At 39.1% G+C, this 23,908-nt stretch overlaps 1 protein-coding gene across 2 annotated transcripts in view; it reads left to right on the top strand.

Moving 5' to 3' along the window:
• The window catches only part of adamts14 (ADAM metallopeptidase with thrombospondin type 1 motif, 14), a 28,223-nt gene extending 4,948 nt beyond the window's left edge, over window positions 1-23,275 (top strand). Inside the window, exons 3-22 of one of the 2 annotated variants that reach the window (XM_026315445.1) lie at window positions 5,222-5,378; window positions 6,668-6,864; window positions 10,563-10,646; window positions 12,210-12,366; window positions 14,419-14,524; window positions 14,654-14,797; window positions 14,935-15,067; window positions 15,386-15,499; window positions 15,706-15,854; window positions 16,370-16,542; window positions 16,737-16,870; window positions 17,547-17,670; window positions 17,879-17,959; window positions 18,802-18,965; window positions 19,054-19,219; window positions 19,616-19,748; window positions 19,957-20,164; window positions 20,593-20,722; window positions 21,511-21,618; window positions 21,726-23,275. In XM_026315445.1, coding sequence (XP_026171230.1) covers window positions 5,222-5,378; window positions 6,668-6,864; window positions 10,563-10,646; window positions 12,210-12,366; window positions 14,419-14,524; window positions 14,654-14,797; window positions 14,935-15,067; window positions 15,386-15,499; window positions 15,706-15,854; window positions 16,370-16,542; window positions 16,737-16,870; window positions 17,547-17,670; window positions 17,879-17,959; window positions 18,802-18,965; window positions 19,054-19,219; window positions 19,616-19,748; window positions 19,957-20,164; window positions 20,593-20,722; window positions 21,511-21,618; window positions 21,726-22,291 — 3,228 coding nt within the window. In that variant the 3' untranslated portion in view covers window positions 22,292-23,275. Of the gene's footprint in view, window positions 1-5,221; window positions 5,379-6,667; window positions 6,865-10,562; window positions 10,647-12,209; window positions 12,367-14,418; window positions 14,525-14,653; window positions 14,798-14,934; window positions 15,068-15,385; window positions 15,500-15,705; window positions 15,855-16,369; window positions 16,543-16,736; window positions 16,871-17,546; window positions 17,671-17,878; window positions 17,960-18,801; window positions 18,966-19,053; window positions 19,230-19,615; window positions 19,749-19,956; window positions 20,165-20,592; window positions 20,723-21,510; window positions 21,619-21,725 lie in introns of those variants that run through there. The other variant, XR_003296175.1, reaches the window with a different exon arrangement.
• The last annotated feature ends 633 nt before the right edge of the window (window positions 23,276-23,908 follow it).

The raw sequence follows: 23,908 nt of genomic DNA, 5'->3' as shown, positions 1-23,908 counted from the left end.
CAGCACTGTCACATAGCATAGAGTTTCCAGTTTCAAATCCAAATGTTTGTCCATGGGGTCTTTAGTTTGCATGTTCTCCTTTGTTTGTGTAGGTTTTCTCCGGGTACTCCGGCATCTTCCCACAGTCCAAAGACATGATGATTGGGGTTAGGTTACTCCGGTGACTTTAATAGGAGTGAATGTGAGTGTTGCTCTCTATATGTCAGCCCTTTGATTAATTGGTGACCTGTGTACCCTGTCTCTCACGCAATGCCAGCTGGGATTGGCTTCAGCAGCACTCTGCAACCCTGAAGGATATGTGGTAGATAATGGATGAATGGATGGATGATATCAGTCTCATGCAGATGAGTGCTGATAATTTTAAGCTTAATTTTCTCTTAATAATCCTTTCCTTCACCACAGCTATGCATGGCCTTTGTGACCTGGCACACTGAGATGAGAAAGCTGATAAAAAGGAATCAAGTAGTAATCCCCTCCTCCCACAACCTGTCTCATACTATTATTTCAAACCAAAACTCTCCTGAGTCCAGCTCCACTCAGCCACTATTGACTCCCTGGCTCATTGATTTTCCCACGTTTTTGTCCAGACTCACCAACATGTCGCTGCCTTTTCAGTATTTTGTGAGTATTGTATTAGAAGTCTAATTTCTCTGCTGTAGGTCAGTTTTGGTGTGGATTTGGAGACTAAAGTTCATGCAATAAACTGCAAAAATTAGAATGTATACCTTGATGTCAGTGGTTGACAGTGGGTTACCTTTTTTATTCTCTGCCTTTCCCAAAATTACATGTTTTTAAACAATTTGCCACAAATTACAGGTTACGTCCCTGGAATGACGTCTAGACTTTGATTTCCTTGCATGTTGCTCCTCAAGCATTCATGACCATTTTTAGATTTTTTTTTTGTCCATCATGTAACATATGGAGTCACTATACCTTTGTAGATATTGTAGAAAAAAGTTTGATGTGTGTCCCCAGCAACTTAATGTCAGTATTTTATTGCGGAATTATTTTTTTGCCAATTGCAATACATGTGTCTATTTATATATAGTGAGTGATTTCAGGTAGGGCATCTATTTTTGTCCCCCTCACATTTACCATTATAAATGAACTTTTAATTATTTTTATTATACAGCTGTCACAGTCCCCATGAGAGGAGATCTGAGTTTATAAATATTTTGACAGACTTTTTTGCCATATACTCAGAGCTTAATAATGATCAGCACCAGCTCCTACCTCACTTGTTCCCTGCTTTGATGTGTATAGTGACAGCCTCCATCTGGTAGTTTACAGGGTATAATGAAGTAGACCTGATATTATTATACTGTAAATATCCACCTTCAAACAGTTGCTCTCACTAATGTGTGGAATTTAGTGCACTGGTGAGCTTAAGGGTTAGCTATATTTGCCTTTTTTGCACAGTGTGAGTGACACTACTAGTTGCCTCACTGTCTCAGCTTCAAAATGTTTTCCAGTGCAGACCCAGGAGCTGCTCGAAGAACCTCATACTGATTTTAACTGTGCCCTGCTCTAAGCAATGCAGTGCTCATAATGATCTCATTTGTATACACACTCACATCACTTGGAGCAATCTGAGGCCACCACATCACTTGACCTCTCTTGGCCTATAAAAGCTCATCTCTTGATTAGCATCACCATGGGAAATCTGAACGTGACAAATGAAGAGAAACCCCTCAGACTTGAATTCGATGGTTGATAACACATTATTTGCACTTGCAAATAGGTAATAGTGAATCCCAAACATTCACATCTCATCAGTTATGTGGGTGCAAAGAACTAATTCCAGCAGGATGACAAGATCCCAAAATAGAATAAAAATTCTGGCTTTGACTTTTGTTATTTACATTTGTTTGACAGTATTACAGGTTTTACATTAAGACACTTATATAAAAATGTTAAGTGACCTGCTAAAATCCTTCTAAATATAGTCCCTGTAATTAGCCCCTGTGAGTATCCAAATGAGAGCAAGTGTATATATGTAAGTGTATATAGATATCTATGACCTTCAAATGCTTTTTGCTGCCCTGGGTTTTGCCTCTGGGTCTACATGCAGTCTGCCCCAACCATTTCATTGGCCGCTCTTATTGTAGTGCCATGCAGCCCGACACGAAGTTCCACAGACACAACTTGAGTATAATGAAGCTTTTTGAATGGTCTTGGGGGAAAAAATGAACACAGAACTTTTGAAAATCTAATAGCATTTGTGTCCCCTCCCCTATAGCAAACTTATACTCCAGCCCAGAATTTACCACACAGCACATTTGTTTACATATGATTCTTGTGTAGGCCCTTCCAGATGCTGCTGCTCTTTTCCCTCACCAACTCCACTTTCCACCCACTGCTGAAATACGACACCAGAGAGGAAGTATTCAAGCATGTCTTTCTTGGCATTTCCTGATCTGGTGCTGGACTGATTGTTTTACTCCTTTGTGCCCTGACTGTCACATCTTCAGAGTCAAGTTCATGGTGCTTGTGTTGTTAGTTCTGTGTGCTAGTACTGAGGATTTTGTGATGAGATTTTTTTGTTGTTGTTTTGTTTTGGCACAGTGTTCTCTGCACTGTATTTAGATTTCTTTTCGCAGCTGTAAATACAATTGGACTTGCCAGAATCTTGTTGGTGTGCCTTCTTCATGAGGGTAATGACAGGCTGGATAGATTTTTTTTTTTCGGTACAGTAAGGAGCCAGAATATGAGAAAAGTTATTTGCAGTGTGTTGTGTATTCAGACAGCAGAGTTTGTGCTCATTAAGTTTAATAGAAACATGATGGCAACACAAAGGTGTTAATGTCAGATTTATTTAGCTTGTTATCAGGAGCTGCATCACTGCTGTGATGTGTCTGGGTTAGAACCCCGGTCGACCTGGGTTCTTTCTGTGTGGAGTCTGGATGGGTTCTCCCTGGCTTCCTCCTACAGTCCAAAGACATGCAGTTTGGGGTTAGATTAATTGGCAACTTTAAATGGTCACTAAGCGTTTTTGCCTGTCTCTGTGTGTCTGTGTGATAGACTGGCAGTCTGCCCATGGTGTTCCCCGCTTCTCGTCTAATGTCAGCTGGGATTGGCTCCAGCTTCTTGTACATTGTAAGATGATGATCAATGGACATGGGAATTACTTACCACTTAAAGGTCTACCCGTGATGTCTGACGGTGTTTCCTTCAACAAGTCTTTTAACTGTCCATCCACAGTCCAGAGACATCTGGATTATCTTAAGTGATGACATTTTTTTCTTGTGGGTGTGACTGTGAAATGCCTGTTAATGTTTCAGCCATGTGACAGACTGGTGACCTGAGGTGACCTGCATATCCGTCCTCTGTGATCACCCCTGTCCTTTTCTAACCCAACAAAGGATGAGTGTGGCAGATAGATTAATGCATAGCAATGGCAATACAATACAATAGCTTTATACAAATTCTAATATTGAATTCTAACAGACGTAGATGTTAAATAACACTCCTTTGTGAACTCATAGCTCGATAATGTGAGATTTGTATCGAGGCAGCCGGTTTGGCTCAATTCAGAGGCTACATCCTTTGAAGGATGTGGTCTACAAAGCTGCACAAAGAATGTTAGGATGAAGGATCTACATGTTGCCCAGGGAGAGAAGGCCACAGTGGAAGGAGCTTTCAAAATGGGACAGCCTTGTTGTGACACAATCAGCCACTCCAAGTGGAGTCTTTGAAGGATGCAGCCCCTGAACTGAGATTCCTCTAGCATACAAACAAACAAAATATAGTCTGTCTGCTATAAGTTGGACTTTATGTTTCACCAGCCTGTCTTTGGAGGTAAAATTCTTACAGAGTATCCATATGAGGTGTTTCTGCCATGTTTTACACTTGTCTGTGTCACACCTAATCTTGTGAAACAGATACACTCTAATCTGTCCAGATGTCTACATAGACTGCATAAGCGCTCACACTGTTCAGTATCTCAATAAGTCTATTTTCTCCTATATTATGCATGTAACAATAGCAACCAGGCTGTGGAGAAATGTGTGAAATAAGATTGTATCCTTAGAAGTACTTTAAAAGTATACTTATATACTAAGTAATTAAAGTGAAACCAAGAACTATTGCTCAGCTGCAGTTCCTCTTAGCCTTAATGAGCCGTATAGATTCTTTCACAGTTTGACTGTTTTGGTTCAGTCACACTGCTTTTTTTTTTTTTCAGCCACAGCAGGCGACTGTTTCCTGTTAAAAACTTTGATATTGCATTGATGTAACACACTAATAAGTACAGGGTCATCTGTTTGCAAAAGATGCCAAAAAAGAAAAATTCCACATTAATACTTTACCTCACCACCTGTTTATAATCTGATGTTTGTATATTAGGAGTGATGTACAGCTGGATGTTGGCTTCCCTCTACAGTCCATCTAAATATTTACACTCAGTCACATTAGGAATGCAACAAAGAAAACTACAACACAGGATGCTCACTTTCTGAAAATGGATGAGACAATGCATGCAAGCATTGATGTTGAAACACAGTTTAACAATATTTTCTGTGCAGCTACAGCCAGATATAGTTACCCAAATCAGCAGTCAATGTAGGTGTAAATTCACTGTAACACTGAATGGAAGAGCAACCCTTTTTCCATAGTTGCTATTTTTCACATTCAACCATCTGATAGAAATGCGCTATAAGAGGCAAACAGCATATTTTCCTCACCCATAATTCCATGCTACGAAAAGAAATGAATATCAGGTGTTGACAGGACAGTCAACATGGCCACCACAGGGTGCACAAACTCATTGTAAAAAAAGTACAGTCTCTCTGTCTGTCCCCTCATCTTCATATGGAAGCAGCAAGATCGTGGCTGCTCTCTCTGTGTGGTTAAAAAGGACTTTAAGAAGTATAAGAAATTGCTAATTCAAGAATAGTACTCAAAGCAAGGTTGAAACAGATGGTGAGACTCTCACTGGAGGGCTTTTTGAAAAACAGAAAAAAACACAAAGAAGACAGAAACATTCAGCTGGATTGAGACATTGCTATTCATCATCTCATTCAGAGTGAAATCATGGTGGCACTCAATAAATCTCTGTGAAGGCCTCAAAGGGCCCAAAATTATGTCTACCTGCGTCATTCTCCATATCCAGTTGTTCTGAAAATCTTCCAATTGATCAGGCACTCTGTAATTACTGGCTCCAGTGGAATTACTGACCTTTGAGGGTGGAGGGGTGCACTAATTTAAAGTGCTCTTTTTCCAGGCAGGTCTAATCCGGACTGATAATGGGGAGTTTTTCATCGAGCCTCTCGAGAAGGGTCAACAGGATGTGGAAGTGAAGGGGCGTGTCCATGTGGTCTACCGCAGGTCTGCCATCAAGCGGGACACGGGCCAAAGGAGGGAGGACCTCCACAATGAAGGTAGGTGAGCATAGGGAGTGTGACGTCCATGGAAACAGAAGGCACTGTGCATTCTGTGTGTGTTTTGACTGTGTGTGAGCATGTGGGTGTGCACATGGAAGTGTATATGCATAAGGCGCACTTCATAATAGCAAGGGTTGGATAATTGTAGTTCATACAGTAGATTATAACTTCTTTTTCACAAGGAGGAAAATTTGAAACATTAAACAGACACAGAAGAATATAACAAAATAAATACCAGAAGATTATTAGCTCATAATCATAAATAAACAAGTATAATACAGGCAGTGGTTTAACTGCATTTAAAGCACTGGAGTTATATTACATTAAAGAAGGGCAACTAAGTTTTTGTCCAGTTATTATTATTGATGCCACTGTGTTTTTTATGTTGTATTGTTGAATGTGGATGTTTTTCATAAACCTTAATAAACCTTAATTTTAAGCTGCACTAAGCAGCATCTGATGCAAGAGTCAATAATTCTAATTCAGGTCAAATTCTTGTTTCCCCGTGTCCATTTTTTGCACATCTATAAATGCTTTTAACAGAGCTATTAATGCAACATGTGCAAATAAGTTGCCATTTGTTATGCATTTATCTGTTACTTCTTTTATTCAGAATAAAACCCTTCTCAAGAGAGTTGCACAGAGCCAGTTCTTAAAATGAGTTTAACAGAACACAACATTTGTCATTTATTTTCATTTTCTACATTGTACCTTGCCCAATGGATTTTCTGGTATGCACAAGCTAAACTGTCATGTCTCCATTTCTATCTGGCAGGCTTGAATCAATAACATTGAAATGAAGTGGCTATTACAAAAGATTGTCATAATCCATAGCTTCAGGCAGGATAGTAGGCTTTTATGACACATGAATGTTTGAACAAGGCTGTTTCTGTTAGACATGTTCACTGTGTCAACACATTGTGCAATTACAGCTGAGTCTGATTGTGTATTGATTTGTTTATTTGGTTTTTCGAATAACATCACGCATTTGTAACAGATTTTACAGGAATCTGGTTAAAAGGTAAGACGTAACTATTTTCTAATGAACTGCTGTTAAAAATAATTGGAACATGTATCTCATAATCTATATATATAATATATATATATATATAAATAGTCTGTATGTTCATGCAGAACCAATGACAGTTTTCATTATTGTGCAGCTGTGACATTGAGATACCCTCTGAGTGCTTTCAGTTTATTGCCTCTATAGTGTTTGTCTCACATGATAACGATTCAATTTTCAGTTTTATCACAGAGGATTACGTGTTGGTTATATTTTGCAGTAGCAGATTTTGGGATTGCAGCCCTCCCCGCAGGTCTGGATCTCGTCGGACCTAAACTGACTGAATCTGAGCGTAAGAGGAGGCATGCGAAGAAGGACGACTACAACATCGAGGTGCTGCTGGCTGTGGATGACTCGGTGGTGCGCTTCCATGGCAAGGAGCATGTGCAGAATTATGTTCTCACACTCATGAACATAGTAAGTTGAATCTGGTTGTTGTATAAAATGCTCATCAGATTCAGAAAATCAGAAAATATATGATTATTTTGCAGTTGTCAACATATACCTTTATGTAGTGAAAAATACCCATCACAGTCAAACTTGATACTTTTAAATTACCTGTATGGACTAACAGTCCAATGATATTTAAATTATTACATAAGACAAAGGCTAAAAATTAATTAAGAAGCTTGAACTGCTAAATTACTTCCATTTTTGTGACTGTTGTATTAAATTAGTGCAGATTACATGAAACTGGTGGTGAGTTTGGTGACCTTTTTCTGTTTTTGTTACCTTGTGGAGATATTTTTTTTCTTGTTGCCCTCTCTGACATCAGACCCTGCCTCACTTCTCCCTAGAGCCCAACTTTTTCTAGATGTTTATGGATTACCAATAAGGAGGGAAAAGAAACTCTCAGCTCACTCATTACAGGTTCCACCAGCTCCTACCACCATAATCTACTTACTAGGCACAAATCCTCCAAGTCAGATTTTCACAGGGTGCTGGTTTCACTCTGTAACAGTTACCATTTGGAACCTGCATGGTGGTCTGATTAGCTGCACTAGACCAATTAGAAAGTTGACTGGGAGCTGTTAGAGCAGTCATGGAAACCAGTGCCAGATATCTCCCTGCATTGCCAAGCTGTGCTTACGTGGAATGATGTGTTTTTTTAAAATTAGGATATTATATTCACAGTCCATCCCCAAATATCTTTGGTAAGGAGAAATATCTGATTTTTAATAACACTGGGCTTATTATACTGTGGAGTGCCTAAGAGAACACATTGTGTAATTTTCAGTCTTCTGTGTCTCTGATAAGGATGTAAAAATATTTCAGATCACTGGCAGGAGAGGTGAGTTTGAAAATTCGAGAATTAATTGATTGAGTAAGTAAAATCAGGTAAAATTCTTAAAAGTAATTCACATATTCCCCTTCATGCTGAGTAAAATTTGACAAGAGAAACATGCAACTTCCAGAAATAGAGGCACAGTTGAAACAAATGAGGGTCAAATGCTTTAGTCCCACTCGTAAGCCATAGGCTTGCTGTGTCTGAAAGAGCTCTGCCCACTCAAATCCTTCTGAATCCCTGTTCCGTGGCTTCAGAATCTGTAGTACCACCTGGAGAAACTCTCCCTGAGGGATTGATTACTGAACATCCTGTCTGCCCGGAGCCAAGGTGACTGCTGAGGTGCCTGCTGCACAATGGCCATGTTGTTTGAGCATGGACCAGGTTTTGTCCACGTCGATGTGATGCTGTACACAAGCCAGGGACACCTAGCCCCTGCAACCCCTGTAGTCCACAGCTGCTACTCTCATTTTCAGCCAAAACTGTGCAAATCCAGTCCTCTTTGTGTGCTCCTCCTGGCTTTGTAATTATCCCTAAATGCATGGGGCTGGCCCATCCAACCCTCAGCGGGACTGAACAAAAAGGTTTTTAAAGGTTCAATACATAGACGTGAGTCCTGTCAGGAAATTATTCAACTTCACTGTTTACAAAAGTCATCACAGAACTTTTTAATGCTATTTTTGAAGCATTTTTCATTTTTGAACAGCTTACCTGGTTCAGGTCCAACATAAACATAGGTATAAAGGTCAGTACAGGCCAGTCTAGGAATTTGAGTGCATAACAAATCTGGGAGAATTTGGGGTCACTCGAGTGTTCTTTAGAGCAATTATTGACTTGAATAGACTTCTGTGAATGGAATATTTGCTTAAATGGCTTGGGTGTAGCCCTGCATCCCAGAGCAAATTTGGATTTAAGCCAAGACTGCCTTTCTTCAGAGACAGAGGTTTTGTTCTGAGTGGTCATAAATTTTACCAAGAAAAAGTGAACCTTGCAGCTGTTTCAGCAGCGGAGTAGCACTTATTTCTGCCTGCACTATGGCAGACACTGTAAAAGCTTGAAATAAATGAAAAGACACCTACAAAAAAATTTAGATGCTCAGTCTTTAACCAAGAAAGAAGAAAAATGGAGAGAAAACAGCCATGAAATTGTGTTTAAAAACAAAACAAGCTGCTGCTTTGATGATGAAAACAGCTACAGCTTCTGCACTTATCCATAGCTGGTTGTCTTTGTTTTGTTGTCCCTAATTCTGCAGATATGTATGTTCATATGCTGCTTCTTGTTCCAAGAGTTTTATTCACAAAGAACCACAATGCATATGCAGCTGAAGACATTCAATCTTATATACAGAAGTAACATTGCAGCTGTTCAACAACTCTGCTGTGGCATTAATGAAAAATTGGACTTCACCTCAGGGCAGATTTGTCTAGTAACACCAATTAACTGATCACCTTTGACAGATCAGTGTTGCACGGTATTGACAGGATGAGAGGTGACGGGCAGAGTGGAGATGTAAACACATTCACGACATAATTGGAATAAAAATAAGAAGGAAAAATATATATATCGCGAGAGAAAGAGATACGCTGTTTGTGATTTTTGCAGAACGTCTTTGTTAATAATGCGTTTTAGTACAGGAAGTTGTAGTTGAACTTGGAACAGCTGAACTGATATGACCAGATAATTCATTCTCAATAAAAGCTTGATGAAGGATGATAATAAATTATGCACAGATATTGCATGAATTATTTTCTAAGCTTGTAACATAACAGCAACAAACTGTCAAGTTTCATATAAGAGTGTCAGACACATTGTCACATCCCTTAAAAGTTATAGTTATAAAAGTTATACCAGTTATAAAACATGTTCCCTCTCTTTTTTCCCCTCAGCTGAGTGACTCTGTAATTACCCACCAAGAGGTGCCTAGTTTGTTTGGTGCATTAATTACAAACCATAACAAACACGTTCCACTCAAATGACTCACTGATTTATGGAAAAAGAAATGTTTAGCCTGTAGTTTTTTCTGAACTTGACTAATCAACCATAAGTGAAGCATTTGACATAGTTTATGAGGCCCCAGAGGAGTGCAACACTTTTTTGGGTCAGGCTTCTCTGCCATTTCATAACTATGATGGTTTCATTGAATGGTTGCCAGTGTCTTAACAGTTAAGAAAAACTATCTTTTTCAGTACCTACTGACTATTAAACACCCATTTATTACTCAGTGCTGTATCCCTTGGAAACTACTGAGGTTTAGACTAACAACCTAATGAAAGACTTCTGCTTTTGTTTTCATTGAGTTATGGTTTGCTGCAAATTCTGCCCACACAAACTTTAGGTTTTTGACTTTTCATTTCTTTTAAATAGCTGTTATCTGCAGTTTGTTTGTATTAATCCTCTGTGTTTTTGGCCCTTGTATGCATTCTGCAGGGTCATCAGTGTGAGATGACCAAGCTGCTTTGGATGACCTGCAGACCTCTGCAGACTGTCTAATTATAATCTTCTTCTGAACTCCAAAAAACAAAAAAACAAAATGAGTGTTCACAAGAATAGGAACCCATGATGTTTCCAATCCTATTCTTTTTTTAAAGGGAGACACAAGTTCAGCCTTTTAAATGCTTTCTCCTACAAAACTAATGTTGAACATCTTATTGGGTACTTACTGTAGACAGATTAGGGACTTTTATTGCCTAGCACTGCTATCAGTAGTAGTGTTTATGTCAGATGTCTGTGATTGTGTTTGTTGAATGAGCTGTATATTATTTGTATGTGTTCAAAATTCAATTCTTTGCATCTTCCATATAATTGACCGATGCTGTTCATTTCCTTTCAGGTCGATGAAATCTATCATGATGAATCTTTAGGAACCAACATAAACATTGTCCTTGTCCGCATGATAATGGTTGGCTACCGACAGGTGAGTTATGAGACACTTAATGTTTCTATTTTTTGCAAATATATTTTCAAAAAGCTTTAAGGCAAAATATCATATAATGATAACAAGACAAACTATATGAATGAATATCTATTGACAGTCCTTTTGATGCAAAACTCAGCAGTGATTCAAATCTGTTCACCAGTACAATGTCTAAACAAAGGACTGGGCTCACAACCATGACTCAACAGAAAAGATAACAGAACACCAGCAAACTCATCAACTTCCAAAGAAAAACAGGTCAATATACTTAACCATGTCCCATGTATTGGTGTGGCTCAAAGCAGGAACAAATAACACTACAAGTTATGACGATCAATAATATAAAACTGAAATAAACCAGCTCCTGCTTGTTTTGAGTGCAGGTAGGGAGTAAGCAAAGAAATCCATTAGTTTGCTGGTGATCAAAGTCAAAACACTGACATTATTTTATGTTATTGTTTTTCATGTATGGATGAATTTGTTTTCTTTTCATTGGTTACTCCTTGGTTGTTAGCAGACTGCAAAATATAGATTACACATTAAATGGAAACAGAAGTGCATCATTTGCAGCAGCTACACATGAGTCCATCTTTCCTTGACTTTACCATTTAATCTGCAATAGTGACTGATGCTGCCTGGAGACTGGTTGCCAAAGCAGAGAGATACTGTTTACACAGCACCAATTAGATGAGCTCAAACATGTTGAATGTGTCACCAGCCCCGGTTGCAGCACAAACTGAGAAAATGCAAATGTTTTGCAGTACCACTAGACTCTTTGGTTTTTCCTGGCCTCATAGGAGCAGTGTTGTCAGTTACCACAGTGTTCAATCACACTGCCAAGTTTTTGCTAAATTAAATAGAATTTTATAACATTGAAGATAGGATTTTTCCATTTCCTGTTTTGCATTGTTAGTCATTAGTGCATTGTCAATCAGGCACTTTTGGAGGCATTAGTTTTTCATTTTTTTAGGATTCAAAATTTGGGCTTTGTTTCATTTCTTATAGTACTACTAGCTACATCACAAAACTTTATGAATTTTAAGCCATTGATTGTTCTGTAATGACTGGGTATTAGTAGTATAGATATATTTTAAAACAGATCATGATAAACAGCACAATGAGGGTTACATAAGATTTAAGTAAGCCAACAATCATTTTTGAAAAGTTATTAAGGCACAGGAGAACAGATCTCAAAGGTTGTAATGAAATTTTCTAACAGTAAACCACCTACAGTCTTGGACTCCTGTTGCCCACGCTTTGATTCTCAGCCTGATATTCACTAAAGCACTAGAGCAGACATTGGAGCTTGATAAATTAAGTCTGACATATGGATTTCAGCCTTATTGCTCCCATGTGTTGGATAACAGATTAAAAGTGTATGTAATCTGATTTTCTATTAAGTAAAAATTCCCTCTTTGTAGCTTTCAGAGGGAAGTTATCTTAATTCATGAAATTCATACTCTCAGATAGAATATGTGTACACCTGAAGTGAAAATATCATGGTGAGAAATGTTACATGTATTGAGCAGCAAAATATTCTTCCTGGTCCTTGTGTTTCTGTAGTCTATTAGCCTAATCGAGCGTGGCAACCCATCCCGCAGCCTGGAGCAGGTGTGCCGATGGGCCAACACGCAACAGCGCCGTGACCCTGACCACGCCGAGTACCACGATCATGCCATCTTCCTCACAAGGCAAGATTTTGGTCCTGCAGGTATGCAAGGTACTGTATTTTTCTCGATCGAGGCCTGTGCAGACTGAGTGCTGGTATCTGCTTCAATTGACAAAGGGGTTGGCTTCAAGTCTTGCCCAGGTAAGGTTAAAGGAAACTTAAAAATGGAGGCTGAAGCTGAAGTCACGAACCAGATTCTGTCCTTGTTCCAAAACCTTGCTGACTTGACATTGATGCCACCCTGGATGTGAAAATTGACAGTGTTGAAGAAGGTTTTGGCATGTAGACAAAAAAACAGAAATGTTTGTTAGGTTGTCATTTATTTAAGCTAACTAACTTTTTAAATCTGTTTTGTTCAGTTCAGTATGAACTTTTCTTAACTCATAAATAATCAGTAGCTAATTCTCCAATCTAATAATACATGTATGTAAGAATTTTTGGTTGTCTACCATACATGTTGACCTGTCAGTATTAGTGTTTGTCTCACACTGTATTTCTCCTTTTCAGTCCTTCAAAACAAAATTTGAAGTGAGCAGCCAATCCCCCCAAGAAACTGGGTCCAGAATGAACAAACATCCTCTGTGCTCAGCTTTAATTCTTTGCATTGACCTGTGTCTATTTTTAACTTTTAAAGCATACGTGACATGTTTAACGGACGACCTGAGGATACCTGGTTTGCTTGTCACACCTACGTATGGTTGCTATAGCTACCGTTGTGTTGTGGTCATAACAAGTCCAGTTTCTATGGCACCTTGCAGTGTGCCGGGCTGGACTTTGTGCTGTGTCTCAGGGTTATAAGAGACATCACACTTGCTTGTCAAAGTTTAACTGTGAGATGGTATTTTTTGTATCCACATACACGTATTGGGCTGTGGGATAAAAACAAGAAAATCCATTCAGTTCAGCCGTAAAGATTTAGAAGAATAATCAAATACCAAGAAAAATTTCAATGTTTTTGATCTGCTGTACTTGACACTGATTTATTTATTGTGCAGTATATTTAGTATTTATCAGTCAGACCATCTCCTCGCCCTAGATATCAACAATATAGAAAGAAACCCAAAGCTGCTGCTGCTGCAACTTTTTGCTTCAATATGCAAAGCTCCCAGTGGCCTCTTCAAGAGAATGTAATCTACATTCTCATGAGTTCCCTTTATCCGCCTCTTAGATAAAGGGGCATGCTTGCCATCTGCTTTCATGTTCTTGCCATTTCACTTACGTTCATGGTGCTATATACATCCATCATTTAAAAATAGAAGCATCAACCATGTAGATTGAAAACTGGCCTTCACAAAGTCATCATATATCATACAAAACAAAAAAACGCTCTGCTGTGGCTGATATAACTTTCTGCAGACATTTCACTTTGTTCAGGACCACAAAAAATAGACATGCTTTTCAACAGTCTGTCCGGGCCTGACTGTCTGCTGCATTTTCTGCTTTTTACCTGCATGCCAAAAAAGTCTTCTGATGGTCAGAAAGCATGAAAATTATCTGAAAGCTGCCTAAAGAAGGCCAGAACCAGTTTGCTTCTGAACCAAACCAAATGCACTAAGCTGAACCGCTGCACACCACTTGATCGAGTCATGTTTCATGTTTGTGCTTTGCTTAATGGTTGGTTGTCCCGATGAACTGTGTGCCACGTTGTGATATCAGGCAGATGTCTCCTGGGAAATGATGACAGCTCATCTGAGCTTGCTGTTAACTTCATGATGTTGTTTATGTTATTAGGCTCCTTCATTCCCCTTCCACTTCTTTATAGTATCTGCAGATCACTTGCCTTAAATTAAGTGCTTTTAGGATGTTTTAACATAGACAGTATTAGTATTCGACTTTGGCATGTCGTTGATTAGGAATTGCCCTAAAATCTACTTTGTAGTGACACTGATACCAAACATGTTTATATGGTACATCATAGCCACAAACCAAGAACAGACCTTCACAATGACTGGAATTACAGTGTATATAATTCTCCATGTTCAACAATGTCATGTCACATCAAGAGATCATTTTCTGCCTTGATCATTAGCACTGTATGAGAATGTCACACCATCCATCCTGCTTCTTGATTCCTGTGGATGTGTGGTCTTTTCTGTTGCCCAGGCTATGCTCCAGTGACAGGGATGTGCCACCCACTGAGGAGCTGCACTTTGAACCATGAGGATGGTTTCTCCTCTGCCTTTGTGGTGGCTCATGAAACTGGCCATGTGTGAGTAAAAGCATGATTATGAAAGGACCACAGATTCTCAGAGGGTCTGCACTGCATCAAATTAAGCCTTAGTTGTTTTTTTTTATGGTAACTGTAGTCTGTAGCAGCAAACTGTTTCCCTCCTGTCAGGTTAGGGATGGAGCATGATGGCCAGGGGAATCGTTGTGCTGATGAGACCAGTATGGGTAGCATTATGGCACCACTTGTCCAAGCAGCTTTTCACCGTTATCACTGGTCACGCTGCAGTAAGCAAGAGCTCAATCGATATATCCAGTAAGTTTTGCTTCTCCCATTTCATAACTCACTTTCTGCCCCATATGAGTCTAATTCTGCAAAGCATTAGAACATTTTCCTGGTCTGTTTTCATTTTTGTCACATTTATGACTTTATTTTTCTCATCTATTCCTCAGCTCCTATGACTGTCTGCTGGACGATCCCTTTGAACACAAGTGGCCCAAACTTCCTGAGCTCCCTGGAATTAATTATTCAATGGACGAGCAGTGTCGCTTTGATTTTGGCATTGGTTATAAAATGTGCACTGCTGTAAGTCACATACTCTATACAGATATTTAATAACATAGCTTTATAAGAGATTATAATAAAGACATATGACAATGCAGTGCAAACACAGAATACAGTCATTTCTATACATAGGATTGTCTGGAAAAAAAAACATCGAGGCTATAAGAGCATGTTGTATATTGGCACTGGAAACATTCAAACATGTGCTTCATCTTAAATATAGATCATAGTGGTACAGACTATAGGACGGACTACAGGGTGAATTTTCTCATGACTCTCATTAATCACCTGTTTCCAACAAAAATACATAGAGCTCAAAATAGTTGTTTCTTCATTTAGTTTCGAACCTATGACCCCTGCAAGCAACTGTGGTGCAGCCATCCTGACAACCAGTATTTTTGTAAGACCAAAAAAGGTCCTCCTGTGGATGGAACAGAGTGTGCACCAGGAAAGGTGGGAAATGTCTCTGAATTAATTACATCATTTTTCATTCTTCAATAAATACACAGAGGAGACTGGAAATGCTGTAGAAAGAAAATAAGAAAGCAAAAACATTTCAAAGTTGTCCAGTGTTGTTAGTCACAACTTTTTTTTCAACTTTTTTCTTTTATATTTCAGTTGTCACACTGTGTTTTCACTTGTCTGTGTTATATCTTTAGTGGTGTTTTAAGGGCCATTGCATTTGGAGAACCAGCCAGGAACCTCAGGGCCACGATGGGAACTGGGGCTCTTGGTCAAAGTTTGGCTCTTGCACTAGAACTTGTGGAGGTGGGGTTCGCTCCCGCAGCAGACAGTGCAGCAACCCTCCGTGAGTGCTGTGGCATTAAGGAAACTCATTTTGGTGGCAAAAAGAGAATAACAGAGATCATTTTTCAGTGCTGGCCACTGAATAGTTTATATATGACATATTAATAGTTTATATGCTCTCAGTGTTCATCAAACAGATGATGACATACTGCAGATATGTGAATGTCTGCTGGAGCCCCTATTTGATCCACCACTGGCTTTGATTAATTTGATATGAAAGTGTACATATTCTACTACCAGTCAAAAGTCTGGATACACTTTACCACTGAATTGAATGAGAAAGTGTGTCCAAACCTTTGACTGGTACTCTTATCTTCCATTTTCTGTCTTTTTTATATGAGTATAGAATTTATTGAGTAGGAAAAAAGTAGGTTTGAACAGGATTGGTTAAGATTGAAGCCTTGTTCTGAGAACTCTCTCGAGGTGTTAGCATGGTGTAATTTCAGAATTTGAATTTGAAAATGACATGATGGAAAGCACCTTTCAGGCCATCATTTTGTCTGTGTCATTGATCAGGCCTGCCTATGGTGGTCGTGATTGCCCTGGCTCTGCTTTTGACTACCAGATGTGCAACACAGAGGAGTGTGCTGGCCCTTATGAGGACTTCCGTGCTCAGCAGTGCATCCAGAGGAGCAACAAATACCACAAAAACATCAAGCACACCTGGCTACCATATGAGCATCCAGATGGTAAGTAAAGAGTGAAAGTTGATTCTTTCTTCCAGAGATTAGCTTGACAGTTTCTGACAGTTTGTTACAGTAAAGTAACAAATCCACAGATACAAGTGGCAAAAGTAGCTGCTCTGTGAGTTGTATACTGAACAACAGAAGAGTCAGATACTTGGCTGAACCAAGTATGTTCTCAGTGTTCTTTGTGTTTTCAGAGGCCCGCAAATGTGAACTGAGCTGTAAGTCAAAGGAAACAGGAGAGGTGGTGTTCATGAACCAGGTGATGCATGACGGGACCCGCTGCAGCTACTCAGACCCCTTTTCTGTGTGTGCTAGAGGAGAGTGTCTGGTATGTCCTTAGTAAAACTGTGCACTCACAAACACAAACCATGGCATGTTTTAGACATGAAATGCTCTTCTTTCTTCTTCAAAGCAAAGTATAGGAGTAGGTAGCGCTGTGTATCATAATGCACCTTGTCTAAAAGTTAAACTCTTGGACACAAGATGTCTCCTATTTCATGGAAAAATGTCATTACCAATCTTGTTTGTACTCATTTTTTTCTAGTTTCCAAATCACACTTGTGTAAGTTGCATAGTGAACCAGGATTGGCTTCCACAGTATAGACTGTAAATTCAATCAACACGTGTGCTCTAATTTCTACGCATTTTTGCCAAAAACATGACGAAATATGAATGATAAACATAGTAGCCTCAGAAAGTGTTAAACTGTAAATAGTTTTAAAAAAAAATATTGCACACATGTACAGTCTTTATTTTGTCTCAATATTCACCTTGGGCATAAAGTTCAGACTTATTATTGCAGGTCAGTCACTCTGTGTTTTGGCTATACTCCTGTTACGTCTGGGTGTGTTTCCAATATGCATCATCATAAACCCGGCTCCGAACCAGATGTGTGCTATGTTTTCCCATGTCAGCATTTTCCCAGCAGTGCAATCTCAGTCTGTATTAAAGGTGGACACAGGGTTCGCACTGATTTCACTGTGTTTATCCTTTACCTCTTACAGCATGTTGGCTGCGACAAGGAGGTTGGCTCATACAAACAAGAGGACAAATGTGGAGTGTGTGAGGGAGACAACTCCCACTGTCGCACTGTAAAGCTGACACTCACCAAGACACCAAAAAAGAATGGTAATTATTTACGACGTAGACAGGCCAGTGCTGAAATTAGCACCTCTGTTTTATTTGAGTCTTGGCATGAGATAGCTGTCATTATTCAAACTCATATTTGTAGACACCATAACAGCTTCCCAGACTATCATCAAAGACTTACAACCCAGAATAAATGTCTGCTGTTTAAGACTCCCATTCACAGTGTTGTGTCTTTTTGTCTTGTTAGGAATGCTGAAAATGTTCGACATCCCAGTCGGAGCTCGTCATATTGTTATAGAAGAGAACGAGACCTCCTCTCATGTAATAGGTGAGTGAGTCTAATAGCCTTTTTAAACCATAATAGCGTCGGAATTTCATATAAACAGATTTATTTTTAAGTGGAAAGTACAAGTGATTTATGAGAACAGTTTATTTGCATTCACAATAGGAAAACATTTGCCCTTTAATGCCTTCATCTGAGTTAAGTTTAGAGTTTTAATATTTTTACCACAATCAGTTAGACTAAGTAAACTACAGTAAATTACAGTAACTACAGTAAAACTACAGTATCGGTGTGCATTGCTACTGTAAAGGAGAAATCAGTTAGTGTCAGAGCTTATGAGTCACATCATAGGTAAGTGTTTTCTGATTGAAGCTGCTCTGTTGACTTTTAATTTGAGCTGAGTATAGCTGAGTGGATAAACCACTCTGTCCTGAGTAAGGCTTTATACATACAGTAAATGCAATTTGCAGTATGAAGTAATGTGTCAGATGTCATTAGATGAAAGCTTTAAAATGTCTTCAGGTATAAGATGGAGTGGCAGGCTGATATCTTTCAGCTTTCAGCAGCTCACTGTGCAAGTGATGGGGCTGAGTCATCATGGTATTCAACCAAACCCTTCCTCCTGTCTTTTCTTCACGCTTTTCCTTTCTGGCTTTTATTAGCTCATGGGAAGCAGAGATGACACAGAACTTGGAGGAGTTACTGTTGGCTAACCAGAATGCCAAAATACATACTGACGCAGTCCTTCTTTATAGGAAAATATCAGAGTTGTTTGGCAGTGGGAGGGTCGATCCCAAATTCCTATTCAGTTTTTAAGATTATTAAATAACTACAGTACATCATCTGGACATTTTCATGAAACTCTTCTTTTTTATCATAATTAACAGCTGTGAAGAATCAAGTTACTGGAAACTTCATCCTGAATGCAAAAAGCGAAGATGCTGAGTCAAAGACCTTCATTGAAACTGGTTTGCAGTGGGAGTATTCCATTGAAGCTGGGAAGGAGACCCTGAAAACAACTGGCCCTCTTCATGAAGGCATTGTAGTGCTGGTGAGTGGAGGAGGATCATCACTTTTTAATTTGATTAATTTGATTTCATTAGTTATCCTTCAAACCAACTGTCTTTAATCTGTTGCAGATCATTCCTCAGGAAGAAGACGCGAAAGTCAGCTTGACGTATAAGTATATAATACATGAGGACCTGTTACCTCTTATTACCAACAACAATGTACTTCTGGCTGAATTGGACACCTATGAGTGGGCGCTGAAGAGCTGGTCTCAGTGCTCCAAACCTTGTGGGGGAGGTCAGTCAGTGTATGTGTAAAGAAATAAGTAATTCAAGCTACAAGTCTTAATTTTATGTGTGTATAGATGAAAGCACAGATCTAGTCTAGTCTGATCTAGCAACATGAAAGCTTGAGATGATTTTAATTGATTGTTATTACTCCATTAGTCAGTGGATAGAAAACTAACTGACAAATATTTTGATCATCATTTAAATTATTCATGCCAGTGCCAGAGTTTCTTGAAGATGAGCTTCTTTTTTCTGTTTTAAGTTGTGGTGAGTCAGATAAAAAATAACTGGACTCTGATGATATTGGTAATTGTATGAACACAGTCTAGACAGCAGATTTGTGTATTTTACTACACTAGATGTCTGTATGACCTTGAAAGTATATTATCTGGTTTCTATTCCTCAGGCATACAGTACACAAAATATGGATGCAGGAGAAAGAGTGACAGCCGTTTGGTGCATCGTAACTTTTGTGAAACCAGCAAAAAGCCCAAGCCCGTCCGCAAACGCTGCAATGTCCAGGAGTGCAGCCCACCCACGTAAGTGTCCTCTAACTGCAGTTTATAGATGGTGTGTCCATACTGTTATATTTCAGTAGGTAATTACAAGTGGTAAACCTGGTTTTGCCTATATCTGTCTACTCTGACATGATTTATTCCACTTTTGAGAGAATGAAAAACTAACAGAGGAGAAACACCGAATTCTAATGCGGCATAGAAATTTTCAAGGAGTCTGCTGTGCCGACAGGTGGGAGGTGGAAGAATGGAGCCCCTGCAGTAAAACCTGCGGGAAGCTCAGCTACCAGACCAGGGTGGTGCAGTGCATGCAGATGTTACACAATGGTACCAGCAGGCCCGTCCACAGCAAACACTGCACTGAGAACCGTCCGGAGACAAGGCGAGCATGTAACCACACCATATGCCCTGCCCAGTGGAGGACAGGGGCGTGGTCTCAGGTGAGCTGTTTGCACCAGCTGCTCTTAATTCAAACTGAATATTAAAAAAAGTATAATGAATAACACACACATCAATGAATAACACAAATAATTATGGAAAAGGTTTTGTAGGTCACTCTTCTCTGAGCAGGAAAACATAATTAATTTAAACTGAATGGATTATGGATTATGTAACTAAATTTGAATGTACATTTTCATGGGGTCCTCAGCATTGACATGCCATGTCAGATCAAAAAAAAAAAAAAGATTAAACTGGCATGTGTGGCAGACGCTGCCTGTGGTTGTCCTGACTTGTGACATGTGACATGAATCATCTCTTTATTCCTAAATTAAGTCATGGTATTATGAAGCTTAGTGCTATGAATTTAATACAATCCCTGCAGCTTTAACATGTGTACTAATGTTTGTGTCTGTTGCCTGCTGGATAGTGTTCAGTGACGTGTGGCGAAGGCATTCAGCAGAGGCAAGTGGTTTGCAAGGCCAGCGACAACAGCGTTGGAGAATGTGAGGACGGGAAGCCGGAAACAGTCCTTATTTGTAAACTAAATTCTTGTCCAGGTGAGATACACATCCATGCCATTAGAGTTTGAACTGAATTAAAAGCTCATCTTACATGAACTGTTAGAGTAAACCTATCTCTGCATGAACAACTCAACTTTCATGATGGATATAAAAAGATTGACTGTTCCTTGTGGGTGGTTTATGTAATCAGTGCTAGTAATCCTTTGGCATTAAATTTAAGAAAGACCAAAATAAGAAAACTTAACATAGTTTATGTTTTTCTAAAGCACACGTAGTCTCACAGCCAGAACAAACCATGTACGTAATATATGCTCCGTCAGTATGAGCAGAATTTGGCCAAACCCATCTCCAAGTCTGCAGTGAAATAATCAGCTTTCTTGCGACAGCTATGTTTAAAGTAGGTTAGAACATTTTTCATCACCCTGGGATACCATGTGATTCACTATATTTTTCTCTTTCCGTGATGAATCATACTAACTTATGTGAAGTGTGTCTGACTGGAGTTTATGAATAGTGAAATAAAATTGTATAAAATGAAATCAGTTTCAGCTTGAATCAAAACATTTCTGCTCTGATGCCCTCCTGCAGCTTTTCTCAAGTTACTTCCACTCAGATCTGTAATTTCTTTCTTTTTTCAAGTTGTGGCCTGTGTTCTGCAAATAGCACCAGGCTTTATTATAGGCTTCTAACAACATGATTCTGTTTTCTTACTGTTACAAGAGGTTGCAAAAAGCAGTTCTTGGCCCTCATAACTCCTGTTTACCATATTATTTCGGAATATTTTTAACATAATTTTGTCTTGTCATTGCTCTTGCACTCTCCAGGACAGTCAGTGTCATCTCTTACCACTGAAACAATGGAAAATGCCACAGGAAAGGATAAAGCTATGCACCAAAAGGTTCCTGAAAATCCTGTCCACAAAATTTCTTCTAGTAAGTCCATATTTTATTTTGTTTCAGAAATCACTCACTTTAAACATCTACAATAGAAGTGTTCTTTTTTCCAGTCTCAGTGATATCCTATGTACTGTTGTTACTAGATGAGCCATGTCTGGGGGATAAATCGATTTTCTGCCAAATGGAAGTTCTTGCTCGTTATTGTTCTATCCCTGGGTATAATAAGCTTTGTTGTGAGTCTTGCAACAAGAAAGGAAACCTTGGCACTCATGCACCTGAACTCCAAAACATCGTAGTGTCCTCAGCTGAACCAGAGACCTCCTTTCCTTCTCAACCTGCCTCACCCGAGGCTCCTGTACCTGCTATGACTCAGAGCCCGCTGTACACCACTAAAGCCATCAGCAGATGGATTCGATCTACTGCCCCAGTGCCAACTAGCATTGTCACTGCTGAAACCTCACCATCCACAGGTGCTGCTCTTCCCCAGGGTCCTACTGGTGGCTCTATCCCTACAGCTGGGAAGGGAGACTCAGACCCGGGGCCACTTCTACCTCCAGGGCCTCCACAGCACACAGTAGACTCCAGTGGAGGTGCCTTGAATGAACACAGTCCAAACAGCACTTTAGAGCCACGCGCTGCCTGGTCAAGAAGGGACAATTCAGGATCCGAGAGGGACTCAAGTCACAGAACCCGGTCAGGTCAGAAATGAAAATGGGCGATGTTGTGAACATGCTGCTCAGTGAGACAGTCTCACACTCTGTGGCATCTGATAGACATACTGCAGATATTTTCTTTTTTTTTTTTTTTTTTTACAAAGATTTTTGCCATGCCAGTGAACTTAGACCAGATCAGTGATGGTTACCTCATCAAAACTCCAGAGCGATTTACTACGTCACTCTGCCCTCTGTGCTTCAAATATGAAATGGAAGAAAAATAAGTTAAACCGAAGGTGCTGTAAACTAAAACGACCACGTGTTAAAAATGTGATGACTGCATTGCTACATTCATGTTTTTATGTGTACAGTTGTGTAAGCCTGTTTTTTTCAAGTGCATTAGAACTACTATTGAAGTTATATTGATAACATGTAAGAAGAGGTCAAAGCTCATGGTTTTGGAAGTGCATGTCATATGGAGTTTCAAGTGCGCCACCAGGATAATTCTGGTCTTTATCCCAACTCATTGTCTGCTATGTCATTATTCCGATAACATTTTAAAGTGTATAGTTGCTAAAAGTTACATTAGGTTCATCCCAAAGAGCTTTTTTAAAGGTAGAGTTTAACATTTGATTATTTTTTCAGATTTTTCTAATTTTTTTGTTACTGCATAATTTTACTACTTCAGGTAAATGAATCCTGCATGCAAAAAGACATTGCCCATTTTAAAGGGTTATAAGCTTAAATAGTTGGAAACTATGAATCAAATTTGTTATATTAAAACACTTGAGTCTGTAATAAGTCTATAATTATTCCAGTGGCACACTCCAGACTCCACAGTCATCACTCCTGGCAGAGAGCTTAATGTCTTCTCTGTCCCTGGTGCTCTTTTTTGTTGTCTAAATCCAACATACTGGTGATCATCCTCACTGGTAAAAAGATCACAACTGTTGCAAACCAACCCCACTGTAGCATGCCCTCTGGTTGCCTGTTTGGAAGCCAGTTGCTTTAGAAACAGACTTAAGAAAAAAAAAAAAAAAAAAAAAAAAAAAAAAAAAAGCATTATGATATGTTTTGTAACTGATGAAGATAATAATGTATATAGTGTAAATTTCATGTTCTGAAAACAAATTAACAAGCAGGAATTGAACAAAAGTTGCAATTGGAAAATACAGGCAATGCTGTAAGTCTACAGACTGTGTTTGGTCATACTGTTACATCATTCCTGCAGTGCAGTTCATAACATCATTATGTTTATTGTATAGTTCTTGTATATACGTATGTGAATGGAAGCTTTAAATGTTAATATTTATTGAATTTTTAAGTGGTATGGAGAACCAAGTAAAAAACAGAGATTCTTGTTTCACTTTCCTCTATTTAGATTACATTTACTGCTGCTATATTCAGCTTTGCTCTTCTTTTTTTGTTTGGCCTCCATTTAGATCTGGAAATGTACAACTGTGATGAAACATTTCTAACAGCATTTCTGGTTGACTGTCTTTGATTTAACAGAAAAGAAATTACACAAATTTAGAGATTTCCTCTAAATTCACTCACGTCGACTTACTGTTTCTGAACTGAGCTGAGGCACCTGTTAAGTAGTGTTGCTGTTGATGTGAAACTCAGAATATTTGTAGTGTGGTGAGTGCTGGCACATTCAAGTACTTTATTAA

The sequence above is a fragment of the Mastacembelus armatus genome, chromosome 19 (genome assembly GCF_900324485.2).
Source record: "Mastacembelus armatus chromosome 19, fMasArm1.2, whole genome shotgun sequence".
Lineage (NCBI taxonomy): Eukaryota > Metazoa > Chordata > Actinopteri > Synbranchiformes > Mastacembelidae > Mastacembelus > Mastacembelus armatus.
This window is presented reverse-complemented; position numbering and strand designations above follow the sequence as displayed.